The sequence below is a fragment of the Neolamprologus brichardi genome, chromosome 19 (genome assembly GCF_056152115.1).
Source record: "Neolamprologus brichardi isolate AB-2024 chromosome 19, ASM5615211v1, whole genome shotgun sequence".
Lineage (NCBI taxonomy): Eukaryota > Metazoa > Chordata > Actinopteri > Cichliformes > Cichlidae > Neolamprologus > Neolamprologus brichardi.
Window position 1 is genome coordinate 15,347,190 of NC_142122.1, and position 22,458 is coordinate 15,369,647.

General features: G+C 40.9%; 1 protein-coding gene across 2 annotated transcripts; it reads left to right on the forward strand.

The window, feature by feature from the left end:
• Positions 1–643: 643 nt before the first annotated feature.
• asap3 (ArfGAP with SH3 domain, ankyrin repeat and PH domain 3) lies at positions 644–21,987 on the forward strand. 2 transcript variants are annotated; one of them, XM_006798501.3, is made up of 26 exons: positions 644–1,050; positions 4,574–4,646; positions 7,064–7,209; positions 8,538–8,612; positions 9,463–9,512; positions 10,545–10,668; positions 11,633–11,718; positions 11,972–12,047; positions 12,951–13,037; positions 13,286–13,395; positions 14,065–14,134; positions 14,257–14,344; positions 14,702–14,750; positions 15,520–15,686; positions 15,784–15,917; positions 16,023–16,114; positions 16,249–16,429; positions 17,372–17,457; positions 17,565–17,680; positions 17,762–17,829; positions 18,639–18,746; positions 18,933–19,140; positions 19,258–19,549; positions 19,632–19,848; positions 20,033–20,164; positions 20,471–21,987. In XM_006798501.3, exons 1-26 carry the CDS (start codon positions 925–927, stop codon positions 20,543–20,545), a joined length of 3,036 nt encoding a protein of 1,011 aa, XP_006798564.1. In that variant the 5' UTR covers positions 644–924; the 3' UTR covers positions 20,546–21,987. The 2 variants fall into 2 exon arrangements, with proteins under 2 accessions (XP_006798564.1, XP_035766897.1); XM_035911004.2 differs by having other exon boundaries at positions 20,033–20,160.
• Positions 21,988–22,458: the final 471 nt, after the last annotated feature.

Sequence of the window (22,458 nt, forward strand, 5' to 3'; positions counted from 1 at the left end):
ACTTATGTTAGACACACAACCCTTGCCTTTCCCCCCACCTCTCTGATGCACTAGGTCTTCTTTTCTTTTCCCTTTTTTCCCTTTCTTTTCTCCCCAAACGACTACAGGAAATGTCAGTGAGGAGGGATATCAGAAATCCTCCCCCTTTGAGAAATATCTTTTCATTAGATGAAAAGGAAGAAGAAGGAGGATTTGGAGCCTCAGCCAAGAGGATCAAGGTGCAAAGACGCAATGAGCCATATAATTAAAGAGCAGCGCACATAAAAACCAGAATCCTTTTCTCGGGTTTAAAGAAACACCTTTTCTTCCTTCCAGTGTTTTGGTAAAACTGCAAAGTGCAGTTTTGAAAGACAGCATTCAGTGACAGTCGATAAACTGAGTCCTATCATACCATCCCATCCATTGAAATTCTTCTCCTTAAGTTAAGTCTGTGAATGAGGAATTCTGCATCCATGGCGACCGGACTATAGTTTGCATAGAAATGAGAAGTATTAATGAAAGAGGTGGTGACAAGAACGCACACACACACACACACACACACGCTTTTCTCTCTGTTTCTGGTTTGCCAGAAATCACAAACATTCCCACGTGACGGTGGAGTTTGCTCCCTCCCTCATTGAATGCGCTCACAGTAGCGCGCTGGTGCACCTTCACGCGCACACGTTCTCGGAGTCGCTCGGGACTCGCAAAGTCTAGTTTGACTCAACTTTCCACCTTAAAGACTTTGTTCAAAGGAACTCAAACTCAGAGGAATACGGTGTTTTTTTTATTATATATTTTTTTCAGTTTCCGTAAAGGAAGGAGGGAGTGACCGTACTGTTTCCCTTCTTCTTCTTCTTCCACTTCAAATGGGAATTACATACGCGCGTGTAACTTTGCCTCACTTTTCTCTTCACTGACTGTCGGACCCGCTTCGCCCGAAACATGCCGGAGCGAATAAGCGTTTCGGACTTTGTGGTCCTGACAAACGAGGATTTGTCTTCTCCGGGGACTTCAACGTTTCAGTCTAAAATGAGCGACTGTCGGAGCACAGTTTCAGCCGTGGAGGAGGTGAGAGTTGTGGAAGGGGGAGGTGTGTGCAGAAGACATACACCTTTGTTGTTTACCTGACGTTTTACCCCTACCTGTAGCTTTTTTTTTTTTTTTTTAAACTCAAGCTTTCATTTTTTTTGTAACACAGTTTGCACGTGAGCACAGGTTTCAGCAGTAAACTGTCTTTCACGGACCGGTAATTTAATTCCAAAAGCTATAGAACCTACAAATGCAAAGTGCTGTGGCTTTCTGTCGGAAAAAGCGGGACTGTCAGTGTATTCAGTTGGGAATTTCATGGTTCCCAGTTTAGGACATGGGAGTAGGTTATGTTTTCTGAAATGTGCAAATTGATGGGTGCTGCACTTGTACAGGACAGACTTAGTGCGTATATGATCTGTTCAGTATAAAACCCAGTGTCTGATTCAGCAAATGAGTGAAGGTTACATGAGGTTACAGTGTTTATGTCGTCGGTCTAGTGGGAGTCAGAGTGGTGGGACACTAACAGAACACACACGACACAGAAACATGCCTGAGTCACACAGAGTGATGGATTGTGTTTGTAAGGGTAAGCATGCACACATGCCCATAGCTGCAAGCAAGTCTGTCTGCATGCCCCTCTTCATAACTAGTACTTTGAAGACTTGTTTAAGGCTTCTCTGTGTGCACATTGGTGTTTTGTTTGAAATCTCTTCTCTCAAAGCTCCTCGCGGAAACGAGGAAGCAGAGGGAGCCCACTATGAACTTGGCCATAAAACAAATATTCCAAATGTGCATGTCAATACTTCCTTGTCTGTATTCTCTGTGACTAAACCTTATGGATCAGGGTTCTGCTGCGGTCCATATGGATTTGTGTTTTTGGTTAGAGTCACATCAGTCTGAGTCACTGCTCCTAGCCTGAATATCTTGATGCCCACCTCTAATAAGAGGAAACCTCACCATAGCCTGAGAGAGATGAAGGATGTTCTTTAGGAGTTCCCTGGCTTGAAAGTGAGACTAAGTGGAGACTCTAGAATAAAGAAGAGCATTTTAAACAGCTGTGTGATGCATTTAACTTGGGCTCATGTCCTTATTTATCAGCATGACACGCTGGAAAATACATGGCTGGAATTGCTGTTTAGGGAGGGTCATGCTGGAATCCTACACATGTGAACACAACCAGATGTAAGGGCTGTTATTTCTTTTCATAGATGCTCAGATTATAGTTATCATGTCCATTCAGCTCATCCAGGACTAGGTTGATTAGTGGCAGGAGTAAACCACAAGACGAAAAGCAGAAGTAAACAGTTTCACTTTCTTTAGCAATAGGCAACAGTAGGTCATGTCATTCCCAGACATGCTTTTAAGAACCAATCTAATCTTGATCAGTTGGTTGATGTGTTGAAATGTTAACACTGTGTAACTTTTCCCATGATAAGTGTAATCATCATGCCAAACTGAATGTGGTGATTACAGATCATATATCAGTCAAGTCATCCAATGTTAAAGTCTACTCACACACCCGTACAGTGGGAGTACACAGCCATAGATAATGAAGCAAAGTAACTGTAAGTGACACTGCATTATATCAACATGAGTACACATGCATTGTTGGTCTATTTCAGCTGAACGGTGGGTTGTCTCTAAAGTTTTTGCGCGCTCTTTTTCGCATTTATCACATTTAGTTCATCAAAAGCAACCTGTTTCACTGACCTGCCTCAGCTTGTTTCCACTGTTTATTGCCATCTGCCAACCAACTCACCAGAGGAAACTCCAGCAACTCCCATCTCCAGTCTCCTCTAAATCACTTTCCCACTTCTTGACTATGGTGTCACATAACAGAACACACCCGCACCGCCTTTTAATTAATGAACTAACATTTAGGGAGTGGACCCGACCCTAAAGGCCTGTGGTTTGTAAACAACACCGTCCGATGAGGCAGAGTGTCTGTTAAGTCTAGATTGCTGGCTCATTAAAGCTATTTCTGGTGACGTGTAGGTGGAGTGTCGTAAGTGTAGTTCATTTAAACCAGGGCCTGCGAGAGGAGCATAAACAATATGTAGCTTCAAATAGTTTGGGCTTTGAAGAGTTATTGTTCAAATACAATGAAGGCATTTTAATGTCTGTGTCATGTCTTTGTTATGCAATGTTTTTTTTTTTAGTCTCACAGTGAAAACTTGTTGTTTCAACGCAGACAGTGACAGGTGAAATGCATATTGTGACATCATTTGGGACTGTACACGACAGTGAAACGCAGACTATCATATGCTGGGTGAAGGCTTACTCATCTGTTTGGCTTTGTCACACACCGTGAGAAAATTAAATCAACGCAGTTTCTCAATGTAATTTCTGAAAAGTGTACCAATACACTTGCTGGCACTTTATTAGGTACACCTTTCTAGTATTAGATTGAATCCCATTCAGAAGTGCCTTAATTCATTGTGGCATCGATTCTACAAGTTACCGGAAACATTCCTCAGAGATTTTGTCTATATTACCACGATAACATCGTAGTTGTTTTTACAGATTTGTTGGCTGCATGTCCACGGTGTTAATCTCTGTTTTACCACGCCTTGAAGTTGCTCTGTGGGATTAAGATCTGGTGACTGTGGAGGCCCTTTAAGCGTCACAATCAAAAAAGCAGTTTGATATGATTTGAGTATTGTGAGGTGGCACGCTATCCTGCTGGAAGCAGGCATCAGAAGATGGATACACTGTGGTGATAAAGGAATGGGCATGGTCAGCATTGCTGAGCATTGTTTAAATGCCAAAGGATACTTTGGCATTTAAACAATGCTCAGTTGGTAGTAAGGGGGAGAATATATGTCAAAAAATATCCACCACACCGTTACACTGCCAAAGACTTGAAGTGTTGATACAAGACAGGATGGATCCATGCTTGCATGTTCAGACCCTACTATTCACATTTCATAGCCAAAATCAAGACTCATCAGACCAGGAAATTATTTTTCCAGTCTTGTGTTGTCCGGTTTTGATGAAACCGTGCGAAATTGTAACCTCAGTTTGCTGTTCTTAGCTGACAGGAGTGGCACCCGGTGTGGTCTTCTGCTGTTGTAGCCCATCTGTTTCAAGATTCAACATGCTGGGCATTCTTGGATGCTCTTCTGCTTACTTGGCTAAAAGGAATGGTTATTTGAACTAAATTTGCCTTCCTATCTCATTGAAGCAGTCAGTCTGACATGAACGAGGCATTTTCACCCAGAGAACAGCTGCTCATTGGATGTTGGTTGGTGATGATTGTCGTATGGGTGGGAAAATCACAGTAGATCAACAGTTTTGAATTAGCCAGACCAGGCACCAGCAATTAAGCAAAGTTCACATGAACTTAAATCAGTTTTCTTCCTCATTCTGGTGCTCAGTTTGAACTTAAGCAGGTCATGTTAATGATGTCTACATCCCTAAATGGACTAGGTTGCTGCCATGTAATGGTCGGTTTTAGATATGTGTATAAACAAGCAGACGAACTGGCGTAGCAAACAAACTGATGTAACAGAGAATTCAGTAAGCATACCTTATCTCATTCCTGATTTCTCTTTCTTTGCAGTCTCTGGAGACAGACCACATAGCCCTGCAGAGGATGAAGAAAACAATCAAAGCTATACACACTTCTGGAATCTGTAAGTGCCAGCGTGTCACATGCAATTCTCATTCACTCAGTAGATTATGAGTTAAAGAAAACAATTCTACCTGCACTTATTACTTAGAAAAGTCCCCTTAGTTCTCTTTTTTTTTTTGTACATGAAAAAGGTGATACCGGAGAAAATGCAACAGAAGCACAATAAATTAGCTTACACAAGCTGTAGTTGCACATAAGTTTGTATTTAAAGTGCTACAGTGCAAAAGGGAGCAACAGAAAGGGGAAGAAAGTAGGGTAATTTAAAAACAAAATCCCCAGATAATAATTTCCATCTATACAGAAAGTAAAATAACTCATCTCTCGCTAGCCAGCTGTCAAGTAAAGGTCAACCTCTATTTTGACTGTATGATCTGCTTAGTGCATAGGGGAGCCTTCAGTTCAATTCAGTTTTATTTATGGAGCGCCACGACAACAGTCACAACAACATTTCCTTAGGTTGTAAGGTAAAAACCCTACAATATTAGAAAGAAACCCCAACAAACACGTGATCCCTTAAAGGTGAGCACCTGGCGACAGTGGGAAGGAAAAACTCCCCTTTAACAGGAAGAAAACTTCCAATAGAGCAAGGCTCAGTGAGGGGCAGGTATCTAACACAAGCAGCTGGGGGGCGAAGGGGAAAAAGAAAAGAGCAGTGACACACTATGAGAGAAAGAACCAGAGTTTAATAATTACTAATGACCCTTAACATAATTTCTGCTATGGATGATGTCATCAGACTTGTGTTTAAGAGTGAGGCCCCCTATTCTGGCACCCAGGGATGATGTTTATTTAAACAACACACTCTATTGTTATGAGCTGTGTATGCGTTGGATTCTGTGTTTAAAGTAAATGGCTTTGGTGGTTTCGGCAACTACAAGGCGCCCTCTTCATTGACCTCAGTATCCACAAGGTCACCAAGTGAGTGCTTTCTGAGTTTGTGTGTGTGTGTGTGTTGTGTAGATTTTTGTCACTGTAGCTTGCCGCAGAGCTGTCAGATGTGGGCATGAATAACACATTAATGCTCACCTCAAAAATGTGTTGGAGAAACAGAGAAAATGCTTAACATATCCCGAGTTTGTTTTTCTAAAGTTGCTTGCAAGCCTTGCTTCCCATTTTAAGGCATCGGCTTATACTTTTCAGTAAAATGAGTCAGCAGACTAGCTGCACAGAGTTAGGCAACCAGATGTATTCAGCTGTGCTATAGCATCTATAAAGAAATATTTCATTATTGTTTGCTTTGTCTAGTTTTTGTCTCTCTAAGTGGAATCATGACGGTTAGTTCCAGTAATCCGAGGCTGGGAGGCCCTTCCCTTTCACTCATTATGCTATTGAACCTATTTAACAGTCCTGATGTTAGTTGTGGACCAACAGTGTGACTCACAATGATAAAAAGCCTGACTCCCACACCTCCCCCGTGCTGGTTTGATGCTCTGTTACTGTGTCACACGTATTTGCAAATTAAGAGATTCTTTTATTTCTTTCTCTATTCCCATAAGTACTCAGTACTTGTTTATGCCAAGATGCTGTGGCCTGTGAGTCTGTGTGTGTTCTAGTAGAGCAGTGAAAAAGCAGAGTTGCCCCGGTGGTATCTGGCAGTTAAAGGTCAGCTGTAACATCATCCTTTGAGCTACGCAGCGACTCAGATGTTTGTTATTTAATAGTTGCACGTATGTTTATTGTAAGAATTTTTCTTTTCAGCGGCCACGCAGCCACAACCTCTGCAGTTTTCATGCAAACCCCTAGATCTCATCTCCTCCATCCCGCAGTTTGTCTGCATTCCTTCCTTAATTCACAATTTTTCTGTCAGACAAAATGTTCCATTTCTGCTTTTCAGCCAGTGTTAGCCTGTCTCCCATCTGCAGTCAGTTTACCATTTTATATTTGTCTTGAAGTGGAAGTGGAGCAGAAACTTGCTGTGCTTCCTCCCCATGTCTACTTCTGTCTGTTTAGTCAGCTCTGGGTGCCTCTACAGATGTCAGGTCCACGTTATAAGGAGTCCATATTTGTTGATTTACATCCAAGATTTCCTAGCTTGCATTATAACGTGTGTTTGTTCGTCCTCTTTTTAAAAAACCTGTTGAATGAAACCTTGTTTTATACTACGTAAACAAAAGTCGTGCCCAGATTCTTCTCCATCAGCACTTGTTCATAAATATTCAACAGACCGAGAGCTTACAAAAGTCATGGCCTTTAAGAAAGGGACCTATAAGCCTCTTGGACAAACATGAATTTCTATGTGTTCTACTCCTCCTCCTCCACTGGGTGTAAACCAGTGCTAATTTGTCCCACATGCTCACCTTGTTAAACTATTCCCAAGGCAACAAGTCAGTCTGCCTTTGTCAGATTTTCTGTGCCTGTAAATTACTCTGAGTCACTCCTTACGGTCTGTATCAATACTTACTGTGTGTTGTTTTTCAGCACATGTGGACAGCAAGGAGCAGTATATTGAGCTGCTGGAGAACTTGGGAAATAGCCACCTGACTCAGGACAACAATGAAGTCTCCACAGGGTTCCTCAACTTGGCTGTGTTCACCAGAGAGGTCACATCCCTCTTCAAAAATCTGGTGGGTTAAAAAGGACAAAATATGGGAATACAAGGGAAAAGAGACATTTGCTTAAATTCTGCTGCTTTTACTAGAGTTGAAATCATTTACACTAGGTGCATAGAACTAGGACTAAGGAAGACATGGCTCTAATATACACAAATATTTATATAATCAGAGATTTTTCAAAGGAAATGTGCCAAATTTACTTTGTTGTTCCCCATAAGCACATATGTGTGCTCACATACTTACATGTTGCATGACCGAAGGTGGTTTTTAACAGCTGAATACTTGGGCCTTTTGTTTGAGGCAGTCCAGAACCCTCCCTCTGATAGTTTCTTTGGTGATGATAATTCATCCCAGAACTCTTCGTGTGAGTCAGCACACACACACACTTAACATGTGTCTGTCAGGGCCTCACAGGGGCGACTACAGCTTACAGATGTTAAAGGAAGTGGGCCCAAAGCCTAAAAGGAGGGTGATTTAAGGAGTCGTACTGCAAAAAACTGCTTGAGCATGTCCCTTAATGCCCCGTTTAAGTGTTAGTGTACGTGCCCCACTGTCTCAGTGTGCATATAAACATGAATCCATTGATCCATGTCATCTGTCCATGTGTTGACATTGGACATTGGAAGCCGGAATTTCCCTGTGTAAGAACTCTATGTGTTATCTATCGGTTACCTCAGTGTTTGGCTGCCAATCAAAACAAACTTGCCACTCTTTAGGCTGCTGTGTCAATATATCAAGGTTAGCTCTACAGTCGGCTCAAGGATGTGGTTGGACATTAGTTATGTTAAGAGTTCAGCTTGGTTGTAATTCACCAGAAGCCATAAAAATGAAATCTAGATGATAGTTATTTGGGGATGTGTATCAGTGAGTCATGATGAATGTATGTTGCCATGCATGCCAAAATACTCATATGATGTACTTAGATGGAGGAACTGGTTGTATTACAGTAAAAAGTGACTTGTTGGGGTTATACTGGTTGTTTTGTGATTCATTCTTCCCAAATCCACAAAGGCGTTAATCTAAACCTCATCCAAATCTTAAATGAATCTCACTTTACTTTATACAAACACTTCATCTAGAGTCATTGCATCATCCTCCAACTTGGATTCGAGCATTGTAGCGGTGCAGTCTTTTGTTTTTGATGACTCGTTAGTTCAGAATAACAATATCACCGTGCCTGTGAGTTATCAATTTCTCATTCCCAGAAATGCTCGTACAGACAGTCAGAGTGCGTAAAACTCAATGTGGGTGCATCTGTTTCTGCTTATACTACAGCAGCTAAAGGTCATCTGTGGCATTTTACGAAATATTTTTTCTTTTTGTTCTCTTACATGCTTCAGGTACAAAACCTTAACAACATCATGGCGTTTCCTCTGGAAAATGTGCTGAAGTCTGAGCTTCGGGACAGCAGATTGGTGAGTCTGGATTTTATTACTAATAAATGAAATGCTCATTTAATTACTGCAAGCTAAACTGGTTCACGTGTGATAAAGTTTTATCGTTATTGTTTATCTAGCAACAGATATGTGGATTGTAATCCCTTTTTTGAAAAAAAGAAATGCACATTTTTGTCAAATATGTGAGGATAGCTCAATATTATAAAATAGAAAAAGATGTTTAGATGTTACAGTTCACACAGAAATCTTCCTATGAGCCAACCGGAAGCCTCGTGATGACTTTATATAGTTAAGATGCAGTGCTTTGTATGTGAGGAGGTTCTGTTTGTGTATGTGATATCACTGTCTGGAAGAATGATTGAACTATTGCAGTGTAAACTTTATTTTAGGGCAGATTTCCTCTGGCAGAAGTTGTATTCACTTAAATGTTGACCCCACTAAAGTATTCTTTAATATAAGATTATTTATCCAAATTAAATAGTAAGAGTTTGCTACGTTCCAGCACAGAACTTACCCGTCTTGCCAAGTATTTAACTTTTTGATTTGCCATGCTAACAGACTAGTGAGTAATAACCAGCCAGTTCTTCTGCAGTCTCCCATCTCTGCCCTGTCTTTTAAACAGCTGACTCTGCAACTGAATATTGCTTCATTATAACTGTGAAAGAAGGTACAATGCCACTGAAATCCTGTTCATCCAGATAGCAGACTAGCCAGGACAATTGCACGACTAATTGCATAGCAGTGTGTTACCTGTCTCGCTCCACCCGCTTGAGCAATAACCAGGAAGAGCTGTAAAGTGCAGTTATTACTGTGTGTAATGCAATGGGGATATATTATTAATCGTTTTCTCTCCTCTCCCCTCAAACAGGAGCTCAAGAAACAAATGGAGAAGAGCTGGAAGGATTATGATGTAAAAATGTAATTATCCATACTCTATCCATACTGTTACTTCACATTCATCTGCAAGAGTCAGACTGCTGTAGAGTTCTTCATCATTGGCTCATTGTTTTCCTGAGAGTAAACAACCTTTTAAAAGCTGCACTGTAGATATGATGTAGTAATGCCATAACCTCTTGTGACATTTTGATTTGTGCGATGATAACGGCACCGTGAAATTAAAATGTTTGTATGTCGGAGGCTGTAATTGTATCTGGCTTGCTCGTAATGCCAATGCAAGCCAGTAATCTTGGAGTGCAGCCTCATGCCTTTTTAATAGGATGGCTAATCCACGTATAGCCCTCTGTGTCCTTGTCCTCTGCATTGCAGCAACTTCAGCAAAAGTAACTTTTGTTTCACATTTATTAACTCCAGCTCTATTGCCTCTTCATATGCAGTTTTAGTTGCCATTGTCTGATGTTAGCAGATAAACACGATATATATACACCCATTTCCAGCAAGTGTTTTTCTAGTGAATTTGCAAAATAATGCAGGCACGCGGGTTCACAAAGTGTAAATGCTCATAAATTCATAGCCACTTGCACAGGCTTCACATTGATGCATGACAGAAATATAGATGAAGATAGTGACGAATGTGTTTGTTTCAAAAGCATCATGTATTATATTTCCTTCTCATGTGGGGTTTAGGAATTTGTGTGGCAGCACAAGTTAATAAGATAATGATTCATATCCCAAGGTCATTTCCAGTTACTTTAAAAAGAAATCAAGCCGAAGCATTTGCACTTTACAGCCGTTATTTGATTTCAATCCAGCTCTGGTTCAAAGTGTTTTATAATGCTGTAAGGAGATTACATTTCATCCAACTTCCTCGCTCGACATGAGAAAGGGAAGCATGATGGTGGAGTTTGTGATGGAGTAAAAGCTGCACATGTTCGTACAGATGGAGCTGATCAGATTTAGCTTTTGTGACAAACATCGTGTGTGCAAGTAAAGACGGAAAACCTTCTTTATGTCTTCCATTCATTCTTTCTTCCATTCCCTTCCCCCCTCCAGAGTGAAGCTAGAGAAGGAGAGGAGGGAAAAGAACAGGCAGCTGGGACTGATCAGGACAGAGGGATCAGATGGAGCAGAGGACATGGAGAGAGAGAGACGGATCTTCCAGCTGCAAATGTGTGAGGTGGGGAATTGGTGCCAGTCAAAATACCATACTCCAGACTCCGTTGGCATACCTGAGCTGGACTTCATTTATTTTACCAGGGTGGTCTGCTTATTTAGATTACATATTCTATTCATGGTGGACTGGTGGTCACTCCTTTTTGTGTCTCTTCAATCCAATTCCTTTGATGGAAAAATATATTTCATTAGGCTTAAACATGAGCGTAGTTATTGAGTCTCAAAACTGAATTTCAGAATAGGTGGTGTCCTATAGATTAACATACAAAGAAAATTCAGAAGCAGGTAATTGTCCATCAACATGCATAATCAATCACCAGATTGGGGGAAATGGGTGAAAAATGCACTTGTGGTGTAGTCCTAACTGAGTTTGGTGGTGCAAATGCAGCTGGAGAAAAGCCTGAGGAAAAGAAATAGTCTTATCTTGACTGAGACCAGCTGTGGAGACAAAGAGGAGAGGCAGGAGAAGATGAAATTTTCACTTGTTGCAGCTCACCCCAAACCCTCTGTCTATTAATCTTTCTTTCCACCTACATATATGTAAACTCAGTAAACCACACAAAATGTCACGTGAATGAGCAGCACAGAGCTGTTTCAGGTAGACTGTGATGGATCCAGATGAAGGTTTTATGGGGCAAAGACTCGAGTACAATGTAGTCATTCAATCCACACAGAGCTAAAACCCCATCGCTTGCACTCAAAGTCTCTCTCTCTCTCTTTTTTTTTTACATTTCATCATTACATACTGTGAATTTGTGTGTTTTTTGTTTATCAATAAAGACTCTTTACACTTGAGTTGTACAGTTAAAACATGCAGTAAACACATTAAAGGTGTGCACTCAAGGGTGGAATTTAAGCTACTGAAAAACGGTAGCGTCATGCTTCGCTGCATATTTACAGACCCATCGGTCCTTTCTATGGAGAGTGGTTTCAGAGGTGTTTTTAACTGTCTGCGTTTATTCTTTTAGTACCTTTTGAAGATCCAGGAGCTGAAGGTGCGTCAGGGTCCTGATCTTCTCCAGAGCCTCATCAAATACTTCCAGGCTCAGCTGAGGTCAGTATCTCAGCTGGCATTTACTTTCACAGATATGTTGAGTTTTAAGGGATTCTGCACAGCAGTCGGTCTTTTGCAAAGCCTGTTGCGGTTCTTGTTAACCATTTACACTTTTTATTCCGACCTAGGCTTTTTTTTAATGTGGGAGTGAAACTGTTGTCACAGTTACAGCATGTGGTGTTTTAGTTGGTGTGAAATCAGATGTTTAAACTAAAGGAGATTGACTCAGCATTTGTTCTTTTTCTGATCTCAGTTTCTTTCAGGATGGGCTGAAGGCTGCAGAGAATCTCTCTCCCTTTATCGAGAAGCTTGCTTCATCTATTCACACGGTACACACGAAAGCTGCTCTGTGTTTTTCACTCCTCCTGGATTAGATGCATGTTTTTTCTTACCCAGTGTTGCTGTAATTTTAAAAGAATATTTGATTGTGACTAAGAGGTCAAAATATGCACATACCCCACATTGATGCTATCATTCTAACAGACTACTTTTCTTCATTCATTTATGTTTGGGAGGAAAATACTGTGCACATATAGAATTTTACAGTAAAACCCTGTGTTATGTTTCAGCATCTACTTTTTCAATGTTGGTCTTTCGCAACAGCCAACCCCCTTTTCACTGAATCCACAAGCAGCGACTGTTTAAAGGAGTCTCTTCCCAGAAATGCTTGCCCTGGTTTCCAATAGATGGAAATGAATGTATCATTCATTTTCATACTTTCCTTAGTACACATGTATTTCTCCAACCGCTTTAACTGGGTTTCTGCCTGCGCACTATTTGCCGTGCTCCGCTTTTCTGGTTGGAGCTGCTGGAAACAGACTGTTAACTGTGATACTGGAAACGTTAGAGGTTTTTCTGGTTCTTCATGGGCAGAACACAGAGCCGTTCAGACATGCCAGACCTCAGTCTCGGGAAGGAAATTCAGATAGAATCTGTGTCATGGTTCTCCAGGAAAACAAAATACTTCTACTTCCCAGTTAAACTGGCCTGTGTTGCTTGTGAGTGTGGTCATTCTGCTTCTTAATTCAAAATGAAAAACCTCAGAAGACTACACACCCAAATACTGAACTCTGTTCTAGATCATTTAGATCGTTACACAAAGCTGTGTGTTGTCTTTCCACACCCAGAACAAATGAAAAAAAAACATGTATGTGATCAAGTGAACATATTCTCTTCTTCCAACATTTTTTCTTCTTTTTGTAGTAAAAATATTTTCATGGTGTGTTTTGTAGGTACGCCTAGACCAAGATGAAGAGGTAAAACAACTCACACAGTTGAGGGATTCTCTTAGATCACTTCTACAAGTGGAGGGCAAAGAGGTATGTTTATTTATGTTAGACTCTTTATTTATGTCTGGTAAGTTAGCTTACTGTAGACCTTTTAATTTGTCTGTGTAAAACCAATATCAGCGCTATAAAAAGCCCAGGTGCACTGGCTTTAAGTTTCCTGCTAATTACAACAGTCCTGTTTTGCCACTGTTGTTATTGTATTGCTTTGAATTGTTATAATCTGGACAACTGGTTTGAAGCTTTAAAGTTAAATCCTTAAATCACTGTTTATATTCCAGGAGTACCTCAACAGGAAAAACTCTGGCAATGGGTATAGCATTCACCAACCGCAGGGAAACAAGAAGTACGGAACGGAGAAATCCGGTTTCCTGCTTAAGAAGAGTGACGGGTGTGTAAAGGCATTAGCTGGTGTCACGTATGAAGTTGGAACACAAGCATTTTGCAGGAATTGCAAGTACATACAGAATAAGAAGAATGCGGTAAACGATGCTCAGTAACATTGTAAAAGACAGAAATGATCTCAGTTGGGTGAAAATTAAGTAAGTATGGCACAGAGAGAGAAAGGCTAATGCAAACTTTGTCTGCCCCAGCTGGTCTTCATTATTGTGAGATGAACATTCAAGCAGGGGCCCCTCCTGTGGAACTTATTGGCAGACTGGCTAGCTAGCTGATCCAACTTTTGCGTCATGCGCATGCACGAACACACACAGACACACACACACAGTCCTAGATTAGTGTGTGATAAAGAGAGGGGATGTGGTTCAGTAGGGCAAATAGGAGGCTTTGGGGGAGTAAACTTTTCTCAGGCCACTGACAAAAAACAGAACATGTGCTTAGCAGTTTTACCTGATTTGATCAAGATGACGAAAACAGGAGTACTGTGAATAGGAATAATCTGGGCCAGCAGAGTGTATCTAATGGTATCTGTTAACACGGCTTTCACTTAATGCACTGCACACATCATACAGAGAGTTAATAAATATATTCTTCATGTATTTGATTGTTTTTTTTAATAATAATTGGCCTTTTTCTTCTTCATTTGCGTTTCATTTGAAAGGATAAGGAAGGTTTGGCAGAAGAGAAAGTGTGGAGTCAAATTCGGCTGCCTGACTATTTCCCACAGTACGGTGAGGACTCATGATTGATACTGTGCTTTTAGACAATAAATGCCACATAAGGTAAACTGTCAGCAGGGAATACAGCAAATATGTGAGCAAATACATACTGATACAAATGTGTTTGTCTTCAGATCAATCGACCCCCAGCCAAGCTGAACCTGCTGACCTGCCAGGTGCGACCGAACCCCGAGGACAGGAGGACCTTTGACCTTGTTACTCGTAGGTTTATTTTTAACTTTTGACCTTCAAGCTTTCCCCTCAACATATGATCATTACAGACTGTAAACAGTCATCTGCAGCACAGATGACTTGGAAACTTGCCTCTTTGGTCCTCACATTTGAAATCAGGATCTGAGACATTTCATTTTGGCGTAAATGGCAGACATTCCCAGTGATTAATATGAACTGCTGTGCGGTAAAACAGAGGTGGTTGTGTGCTTCACGCTTGTTTTATGCCATGTCTAGTTGCGCAAGCTTTATATTTACTGTTATCTTTCAAGCCTCCCTGCTCCAGTTTCTACTGTGTAATTTAGTTTTCAAGATAATGTTTAACTTTTGTTTTTTCCCTCTCGATAGATAACCGGACATATCATTTCCAGGCAGAAGACGAGCAGGAATGTTTGATGTAAGCTTTGAAAGTCCTGTAGGCTGCATGCTGGTATTTTTGTGTGTTTTCTCATTTAAAAACAAGTTGTTGCATGTCATACCCTTTTTATGTCAGTGGAGTTATGTATAAGAAAGAATCTTTGCAATGTACACATGAACAGCCAGGACTGCAGTCAGAGACAATAAATCGTTACTGTATGGAAAGCGTTAAACATGTTTTCATGAAACAAGAAACGCTATAATTTGATGGCTTATGCAGTAAAGAACAAGCTAAGCCGACAATTTACAAAAAGTAAGACAAACTAAATGATGCAGAAAGACTGTTTGAGTCTGACAGAAACCTAGTCTGTTCTGGGTGGGAATTTTCTTGGTAGCCACAGGCAGCAAGCAGGGGAACTTTGTGTGTTCTGATGTGGTTTTGGATGGGATTGCAAGTGGGGTTCTTCGTCCGCTGTCCTTCCCTTCTGTGTGGGCCTCCAGGCAGTTTCTTTGATGTGATGAGCTATGTAAGTTTAGGGGTGCAATAACAAATGGTTTAAATGGAAAAGTACCCGAGCTTCAGAAATGATAGATGTGAGAATCACTAACACATATTTCTATATTACTCATAATTCAACAACAAAAAACATGCATAAAAAAATTGTTTAGCATTTTTTGATGTTTTAGTGAAAGAGTCTTCTCGTTTCCCATGGTGTCGCTGACTCTCTGTGGTTTAAACTTCAAAATGAATTGTTACAATATATGAAATTTAATAACAATGTTCTAAATGTATATCGTCTGCACTTTAGTTGGGTGTCCGTGCTGCAGAACAGTAAGGAGGAGGCCCTGAACACAGCGCTGGGTGGGGATCAGCTTCACCTCCAGGACAGTGGGCTTCAGGAACTTTCCAAAGCCATTATTGCTGAGCTTCGACACATGCCTGGCAATGAGGCCTGCGCAGACTGTGGAGCTCCAGGTTGGCCAGTCATTCTTATATATGGTTACAGAAGTACAAGTATGTAATTACATTTGTTTTACGAGCATAATGAATAATCACCAGCTGTGTATCGCAGATCCAACATGGCTGTCGACCAATCTGGGCATCCTGACGTGTATTGAGTGCTCCGGCATCCACAGAGAGCTAGGGGTCCACTACTCCAGGATCCAGTCCCTCACTCTGGACCTACTGAGCACCTCCGAACTACTGGTACTAAATAGACACATGGGAACAGAAAGACATTATGCAACAATGTGCTATTCTTTGAAATGTCTTCATGTCACATATTTGTGGATGTATTGTGTTTCACTCCAGCTGGCCGTCAGTATTGGCAACACTCGATTCAATGACATCATGGAGGCAGGGCTTCCAAATGACTCTGTCAAACCATTTCCACAAAGTAACATGTGAGTCTCTGATTTATAATTTAAGTGATCATGAAAATGAGTTATAAATACACACTGCCTTTGACATTAAGAATGGCTTCAACAATGCCAGCTTATTAGTTTATATTATTGAATTGCATTTGCTTAACAACCAGGAATGCCAGGAAGGAATACATTGTGGCAAAGTACGCTGAGCGTCGGTACGTCCTACGCAGAGAAGAAGCAAATCCTAGCCTGCTTTATGAAGCCGTGAGGAGCCGTGACCTCGCTTTGCTTCTGCAGCTCTATGCTGAGAGAGCAGATCTGGCCAAACCACTCACACTCCCCGAAGGACAGGTAAAGATAACTTAAAGCCACAAGTGGATTTCCACGCATTCATTTCCTCCAGAAAACTGCCCTGTTAGGGTGGGGAAAGCTTGTAATAAACCCTTATTACGCAGTGACAACACTAACAGAAAAGACAACTTTTGACATTCCTGCAAATGATGTGCGTTTAGTTTGAATGACAGCTACATCCTGACCGGGTCGCCCATCCAGTTTGTTTACAGGTTTAAAGGGAGAGGTTTTAAAATGTTGCTTTGTTGTTTTCACTCTAGAAAAGTTGACAGAAATAAAGACAGAAATCCACCTAATGTTTAAAAAAACATATCTATATGACACAGTGTTCATATAATGCGAGTAAACAGTTGCAGTATTTGAAATATATTTAAGGTGGGCGGGTTGGGTGAGTCATGAGAGGCTCTCCCATCTCTTTTGACCTTTAATTTAGTCTTTATCCTCCTCTGTTGTCTCTCTCCAACGCCTCGCCTTCAAGTCTTTAATCATATTCTGCCCTCCTGTTATGGACTTCCTAGTCAGCGCATGTGCGCGCGTGCATGTGTGTGTGCTTGTTTGTGTTGGTTGGCTTTCATTTATTATTTCAGCTCTTAGGTCAGAGCTCATGTCTCTGGAGAACAAATAAGCCAGGCTCATTGAATTATGCAGGCTCTTCTGTCTTTCTTCTGCCCCTCCTGTTTGCCCTTCATATAAACAGATAAGGCCTGAAGCTTTTAGCAGTTTTTAACACACCAACATGAAACAGTTGTTGCATGGTCAACCTCTGACTTAAACTTTAGTGTTATCATATTTGTAAGACTGATTTTTAACATAATGTGCAGCCACTTCAGGTGATTGACTGAAGTAGCTATGCAAAAAAATATGAAAACAATATGTAGTACAGATGGAAGATCTCTTTAAATCTCACCAATTTGACTTTGTTTTTCTTTGCTTTCCATTAAGGGACTCAAGGAGACAGCACTCCATCTTGCTGTGCGTCTGGAGGAAAAAAGCTCTCTGGCACTTGTGGATTTCCTTTGTCAGAACAGGTCAGACATTGATATGTAGCATGTTTTACTTACTTTGCACGGACAGTTTGTTTTTTGCTTTAGCACAGATTTATGCCATCTATCAAATCTATACATTCATCTTACAGTAACTGTCTGGAGAAGAGAACTGCAGAGGGGAACACGGCCCTTCACTACAGCGTCTTGTATCATAAGCCTGAATCTCTTAAGTTACTCCTCAAAGCGAAGGCAGCGCTTCAAACAGGTACATTTTACTCTGTTAATTGTATTTCTCTTTTGCATAGTGTCACAAGTAGAAAGCCGCTATTCTTTCTTTCTCCTGTAGTGAACTCGGCAGGAGAGACGGCCTTGGATACTGCCAGGAGATTGCAGCATAAACAGTGTGTCGAGCTGGTGAGATCTCACTTCCCCTTTAGCTTTTAAAGTTTTTAATTCATAATACTCAGAACACACACTGACAGGAAGTAAGTTCAGCTGAGGAATCAAGTTGCAACATTATAATACCTACCAGAAATCCAACTCCTGAAGCAAAATGACCCAATTTCCACAGCTGGAAACACTACCTTGAAATAACTCCCTGTGCAGCAGAGCTCAGCTAGGGAACCCTATCCACATTGGATCCCAGTGTGTATCATTCATAAACTGGTTTTATTTTCTTACCGGCCATCTGCCCTGCTGAATCAGACCTGCCTTGAGTAACATCCTGTTTGATTGTGAGAAATCTTAAAAAGAATCCTTTGTGGAACAAAAAAAAAAAAAAAAAAAGTTAGACGAGTAAACTACAAAATTCTTGCGTTGCATAATCGGCTGTACAACTTTTAGCTTGCAATGACACACGACTGTTTATGTGTAAGGATGTAGACAGACTCTTTGGACTTTTGGTTTCACTTTGGTGAAAAATGTTGACCCAAGAGTCAAACTTCCCCTTCATGCCTTTTTTCCTGCTAGCTGTATTTTTTGTCTTTAATATAACAGCTAACAGAAAAGATTGCAATGTTTACTATTATTAGTAGTAAAAACAAACAAACAAAACTACATTACAGGAAAACATTAACAAGCAAAATAAAGAGAAGACTGCAATCAAGTCAGCATAGGAGTGAAATAAATTAGGTTTGATATAACAAAGTTAACTGGTCAAATAAAGTCGTGTGTACTAATGTAGATAGTTAAATATTCTTTTTGTGCTCTTTTGTGTTTTTTAGTTGGAGCTGGCGCAGAGTGGGAAGTTTAACTCTCAGATACACGTAGAGTTCATGTGGGAGACGCAGTCTCAGGAATTCTATGACAGTGAAGATGACCTGGATGAGAGGGTAAATGACACACACACTAACCACAGTCATTACTGACCTTTAAGTCAAAATAGACTGTGAAAAGCTTGGCCTTTTTCCTTTCATTTTACATTATCCATTTTGGAAAGTTTATAAATAAAATTAAACGAAGAAAGATGAGGCGGCGCTATAGAAATTAATGTTTTGTTTATTATCTCCTAACTCCAGGTGAGCCCATTACCCAAAAGCCGGTCTCCTCTGTCATCAAATGGAGGTGGTGGACACTGGAGTGTCAGTTCTTCCGCTGCTAGTACAAGTAGCAGACCTTGTCAGGCTTACGAGAACATAGAATTTCTATATAAAAATCCACCAGTCAATAGCGCCCCCTCTGGAGCTTCAATGCCTCCGCCACTGCCAGCTAAATCCATCCAAAGAGGTAAACTACGTTATACAGATTCTCTAGATTAAAAATAAATGAATGAGTTATTTAAGCCAATGCTAGTTTCATCAATTTACATTGTTGCTCTTGTTCTTCTTCTTTTGCCCTCCACAGGCCGCTCAGACCCACAGATCTCAGCCACAGCGGATGAAGGAAACCAAATTCCACGACGCTGCTCGAACCCGTCCTATCACTCATCCAGTCCCCAGATGCAGGCACGACAGAGTCCTCCTTCAGGAAATACAGAAAACCAAGGCCAAGGTGGGAGACCCCCTAGGTCTCCAAATGGACAAGCAAGCCTGCTCAAGGCGCATAGGCAGACATGGGATGGTCATCTTGGTTTGAGTTCTGGATCTCAAAGTGGTGCCACATCAGGTTTTCCTCAGAATCACATAGGGCCTGTCAGGTGAGGAAGAAGAATGTGACTCTAGCTCCTGTTGTTTTAATACTACACAGTTTAGTATAATTTGATCTTGTTATTTTTCCAGTTCGGAGAAGACCACGTCATACCGCCGCACGAGCAGCGGAGGAGGCAGCCAGGGAAAGTGTAGCGTTTTGTCTCCGGCCTGTGTGGGCAGCCAGGAAGATCTGTACTCCACCCCAGGAGGGAATAGTAAAGCCCTTACCCCAGCTACTGCTCCAGTCCCCGCCCCTTCGTCCTCACCTGATTTGACCTGTATTCCACGACCTCGCAGGAATGCTATGGTACAAACGACAAAGACACCTTTTTGTATTATTTTTAAATACGTTCAAGTTCTCTATGTCACACACTTCCATTTCAGGAGTTTTTCACTGGGGAAAAAACACTTAAGAGATTTCACAGTCAGTGTATGAATTTGCTGGTGGCACACTGAGAAGCATAGCTTACAGAAGCATATGTCTTTTCCAGGTTTCTAACAGCAGGCCACATCAGAAGCGCGTCAAGGCTTTGGTGGACTGCCGAGCCGTCAGTTCTGAGCAGCTCGCCTTTTTCAAAGATGAAATTATTGTGGTGACAGCCACTAATGACCCCCACTGGTGGGTAAGTGTAACTACAGATTCATTACCACCTATTTCCCACTCAGTAGCAGCTTTTTGCATGAAGGCCCAGCCATCAGTCTAAGATAACCTTGTTCATTCACCCACTACATACTTTGTTTCTTTCAGTAGTTTACTCAGGAGTCAATCCAACAGTTATTACTATCTGGCATTTTTGTGGATTTGTATATTTATAAACTCAGAGTAAAGTACAGTAAAATAAATTACCAAAGTTATAAAAGTTAAAATAAATTGACTGGAAATAGTACATAGAGGGATTTGATTGACAGACATATATTTTTCCTAACAGACTGGTCACATAGAGGGGGATCCATCCAGGAGTGGGGCCTTTCCTGTAAACTATGTACACAAACTAACAGACTGAAGAGGGAACACAGTATTCTTCAAAATGGCAAAACTCAACCATTTGATCCTTGGAAGTCGATCATCACAAGTTGGAATTTATCCAGGAGTGGACTGTATTATTTTTCTTGGATACAACTGGAACTGACAACATTCCCACATAACGATTTCTTGGCAAAGGGATATGTGAACATTGCGACTTTAGGATTTTAAACATTTAGTCATCCCTAGAAGGCAATAACAAGAACTGAAAGCTTTCATGCCACCCTTTCTAAAACCCTACACAGCTATTAAAAGGAACAAGTTGTGCATTTATTGTCCAATGTTCATTTGACCATTAATTGTATATTTGTATAGCAAATGCTGAAGTTGCTTATGCTGATCTAGGACTTGTACATAGAGGCAATAATTACTTGTAGGGCAGAAACCCTGTAAGGCACTTTAAACTCTGAAGGAATCTTCAGAAAAGCTGGCACAGCTGTAAGTGTGTACATAGCCAGCTACTGAATTGGGATGTAGCTTTTTTCCCCCCTTTTCCTTTGTTCTTAATAGAAACCGTTGAACTGTTTGGAATCGCAGTATACTGTGACTTTGATATAAGGTTCAAACCTGCTCAGTGTCTCAGTGCCGCCTTCCCGGGAACCTGCCAGCCAGTCTGCCTCCTGCAGGCGTCTGGACACCCCAAGGAGAGATCAGAAACTTTAGCCCAGTCGTGTTGACTCTCTGCATAGCTCTCTGGCGGCATGGAGAGCAGAGGATCCGGTTTCTTTTGGCTGTAGGCACTATTCTCTGGAGAACATGGAATAACGATGGTGTTAAGAAAAAAAAAAAGACTCTTCTGTACTACCAGAAAATGGCACTTTAAGAGGGCTTGTTAAGAATAGCACCCTACTGCAGTAATTTGTTCAGTGAACACATCTTTTCATACACACACAGTGGCCTTCAGGATCCTTTAGGAATGAAAGGATTGGAAAGCAGAGAATGGGAGAGCTTTCACTGCCAGACGTAAATCTTCAAATCTAACACATTTCACAGAATTTAACCCACAACTTCTTGTACATACGTGTCTGAAATGTCTATATATGTGCGCTCATCCAGAGTATATAACACCATTTTTTCATTTTTACATTTTATGTATCATAAAGGATTATATCATTACAGATAATCTTACTTCATGTCACGAATTTGATGTCCTCTCATTTGACATCTTTTGCCTTCTGGTGTTTTGTTAGTTGTTAAATGACTGTGGATGGGAGCGGATGGACACAGATGCATAATGTATTCATAAAGCATTCTTTCTCATTAAACTAAAAACTTGTCGCAGTTTCTTCTGGCAAATAAATCATGAGAGAAGCAGGTTATCAAAGATGACAACAGTTTACTGCATCTGTAAGTAGGAACTAGCAGATTAGCTAATTTCATTGGGTGTATTTGACACATACACATTAAACTTCTTTAACTCCTGTGATGTCTTTTATACTTTTACATAAGGTCAGATGTTTTGGTACCAAGGATGTCATCTACTAATCAGAAGGTTGGTGGTTTGATCCCTGGCTGATTGAGTTATTGTGCCAAACTGTTACTGGGCGAGATTCTGAAGCCCGATTCGCTCTGGATGTGTTAATCAGTGTGCGAGTGATATAAGACATGAGTTGCATAAAGTACTTTGAGTGCTTAAGTGTAGTAGGGAAGTGCTATATACAAACCAGTCCATTTATTTCAGCACATTATTAAAAGTAAAGTTGGTGGAATGGTAACTCGAGACAGCAATCAGGGAGATTAAAATGCACTTTACTGTCTTGTCTCCAGCTGCCTGTGGCTGCGACACAGTATAATCTAGGCTCGACACTGCCAGATTATGAAATGTGTGACTTATAATACTTAAGAATACACTAATCCCTAATAGTCCATATTCTGAAAACCTGAACTCATTTA

What these genes read in the sequence shown, in the direction of transcription:
- asap3 (XM_006798501.3), top strand. Translation starts at nt 925, where the DNA reads ATGCCGGAGCGAATAAGCGTTTCGGACTTTGTGGTCCTGACAAACGAG. An exon ending in CTGCTTAAGAAGAGTGACGG is followed by an intron (nt 13,396 to 14,064) that starts GTGTGTAAAGGC and finishes TTCATTTGAAAG; the next exon opens with GATAAGGAAGGTTTGGCAGA. An exon ending in GACCTCGCAGGAATGCTATG is followed by an intron (nt 19,849 to 20,032) that starts GTACAAACGACA and finishes TGTCTTTTCCAG; the next exon opens with GTTTCTAACAGCAGGCCACA.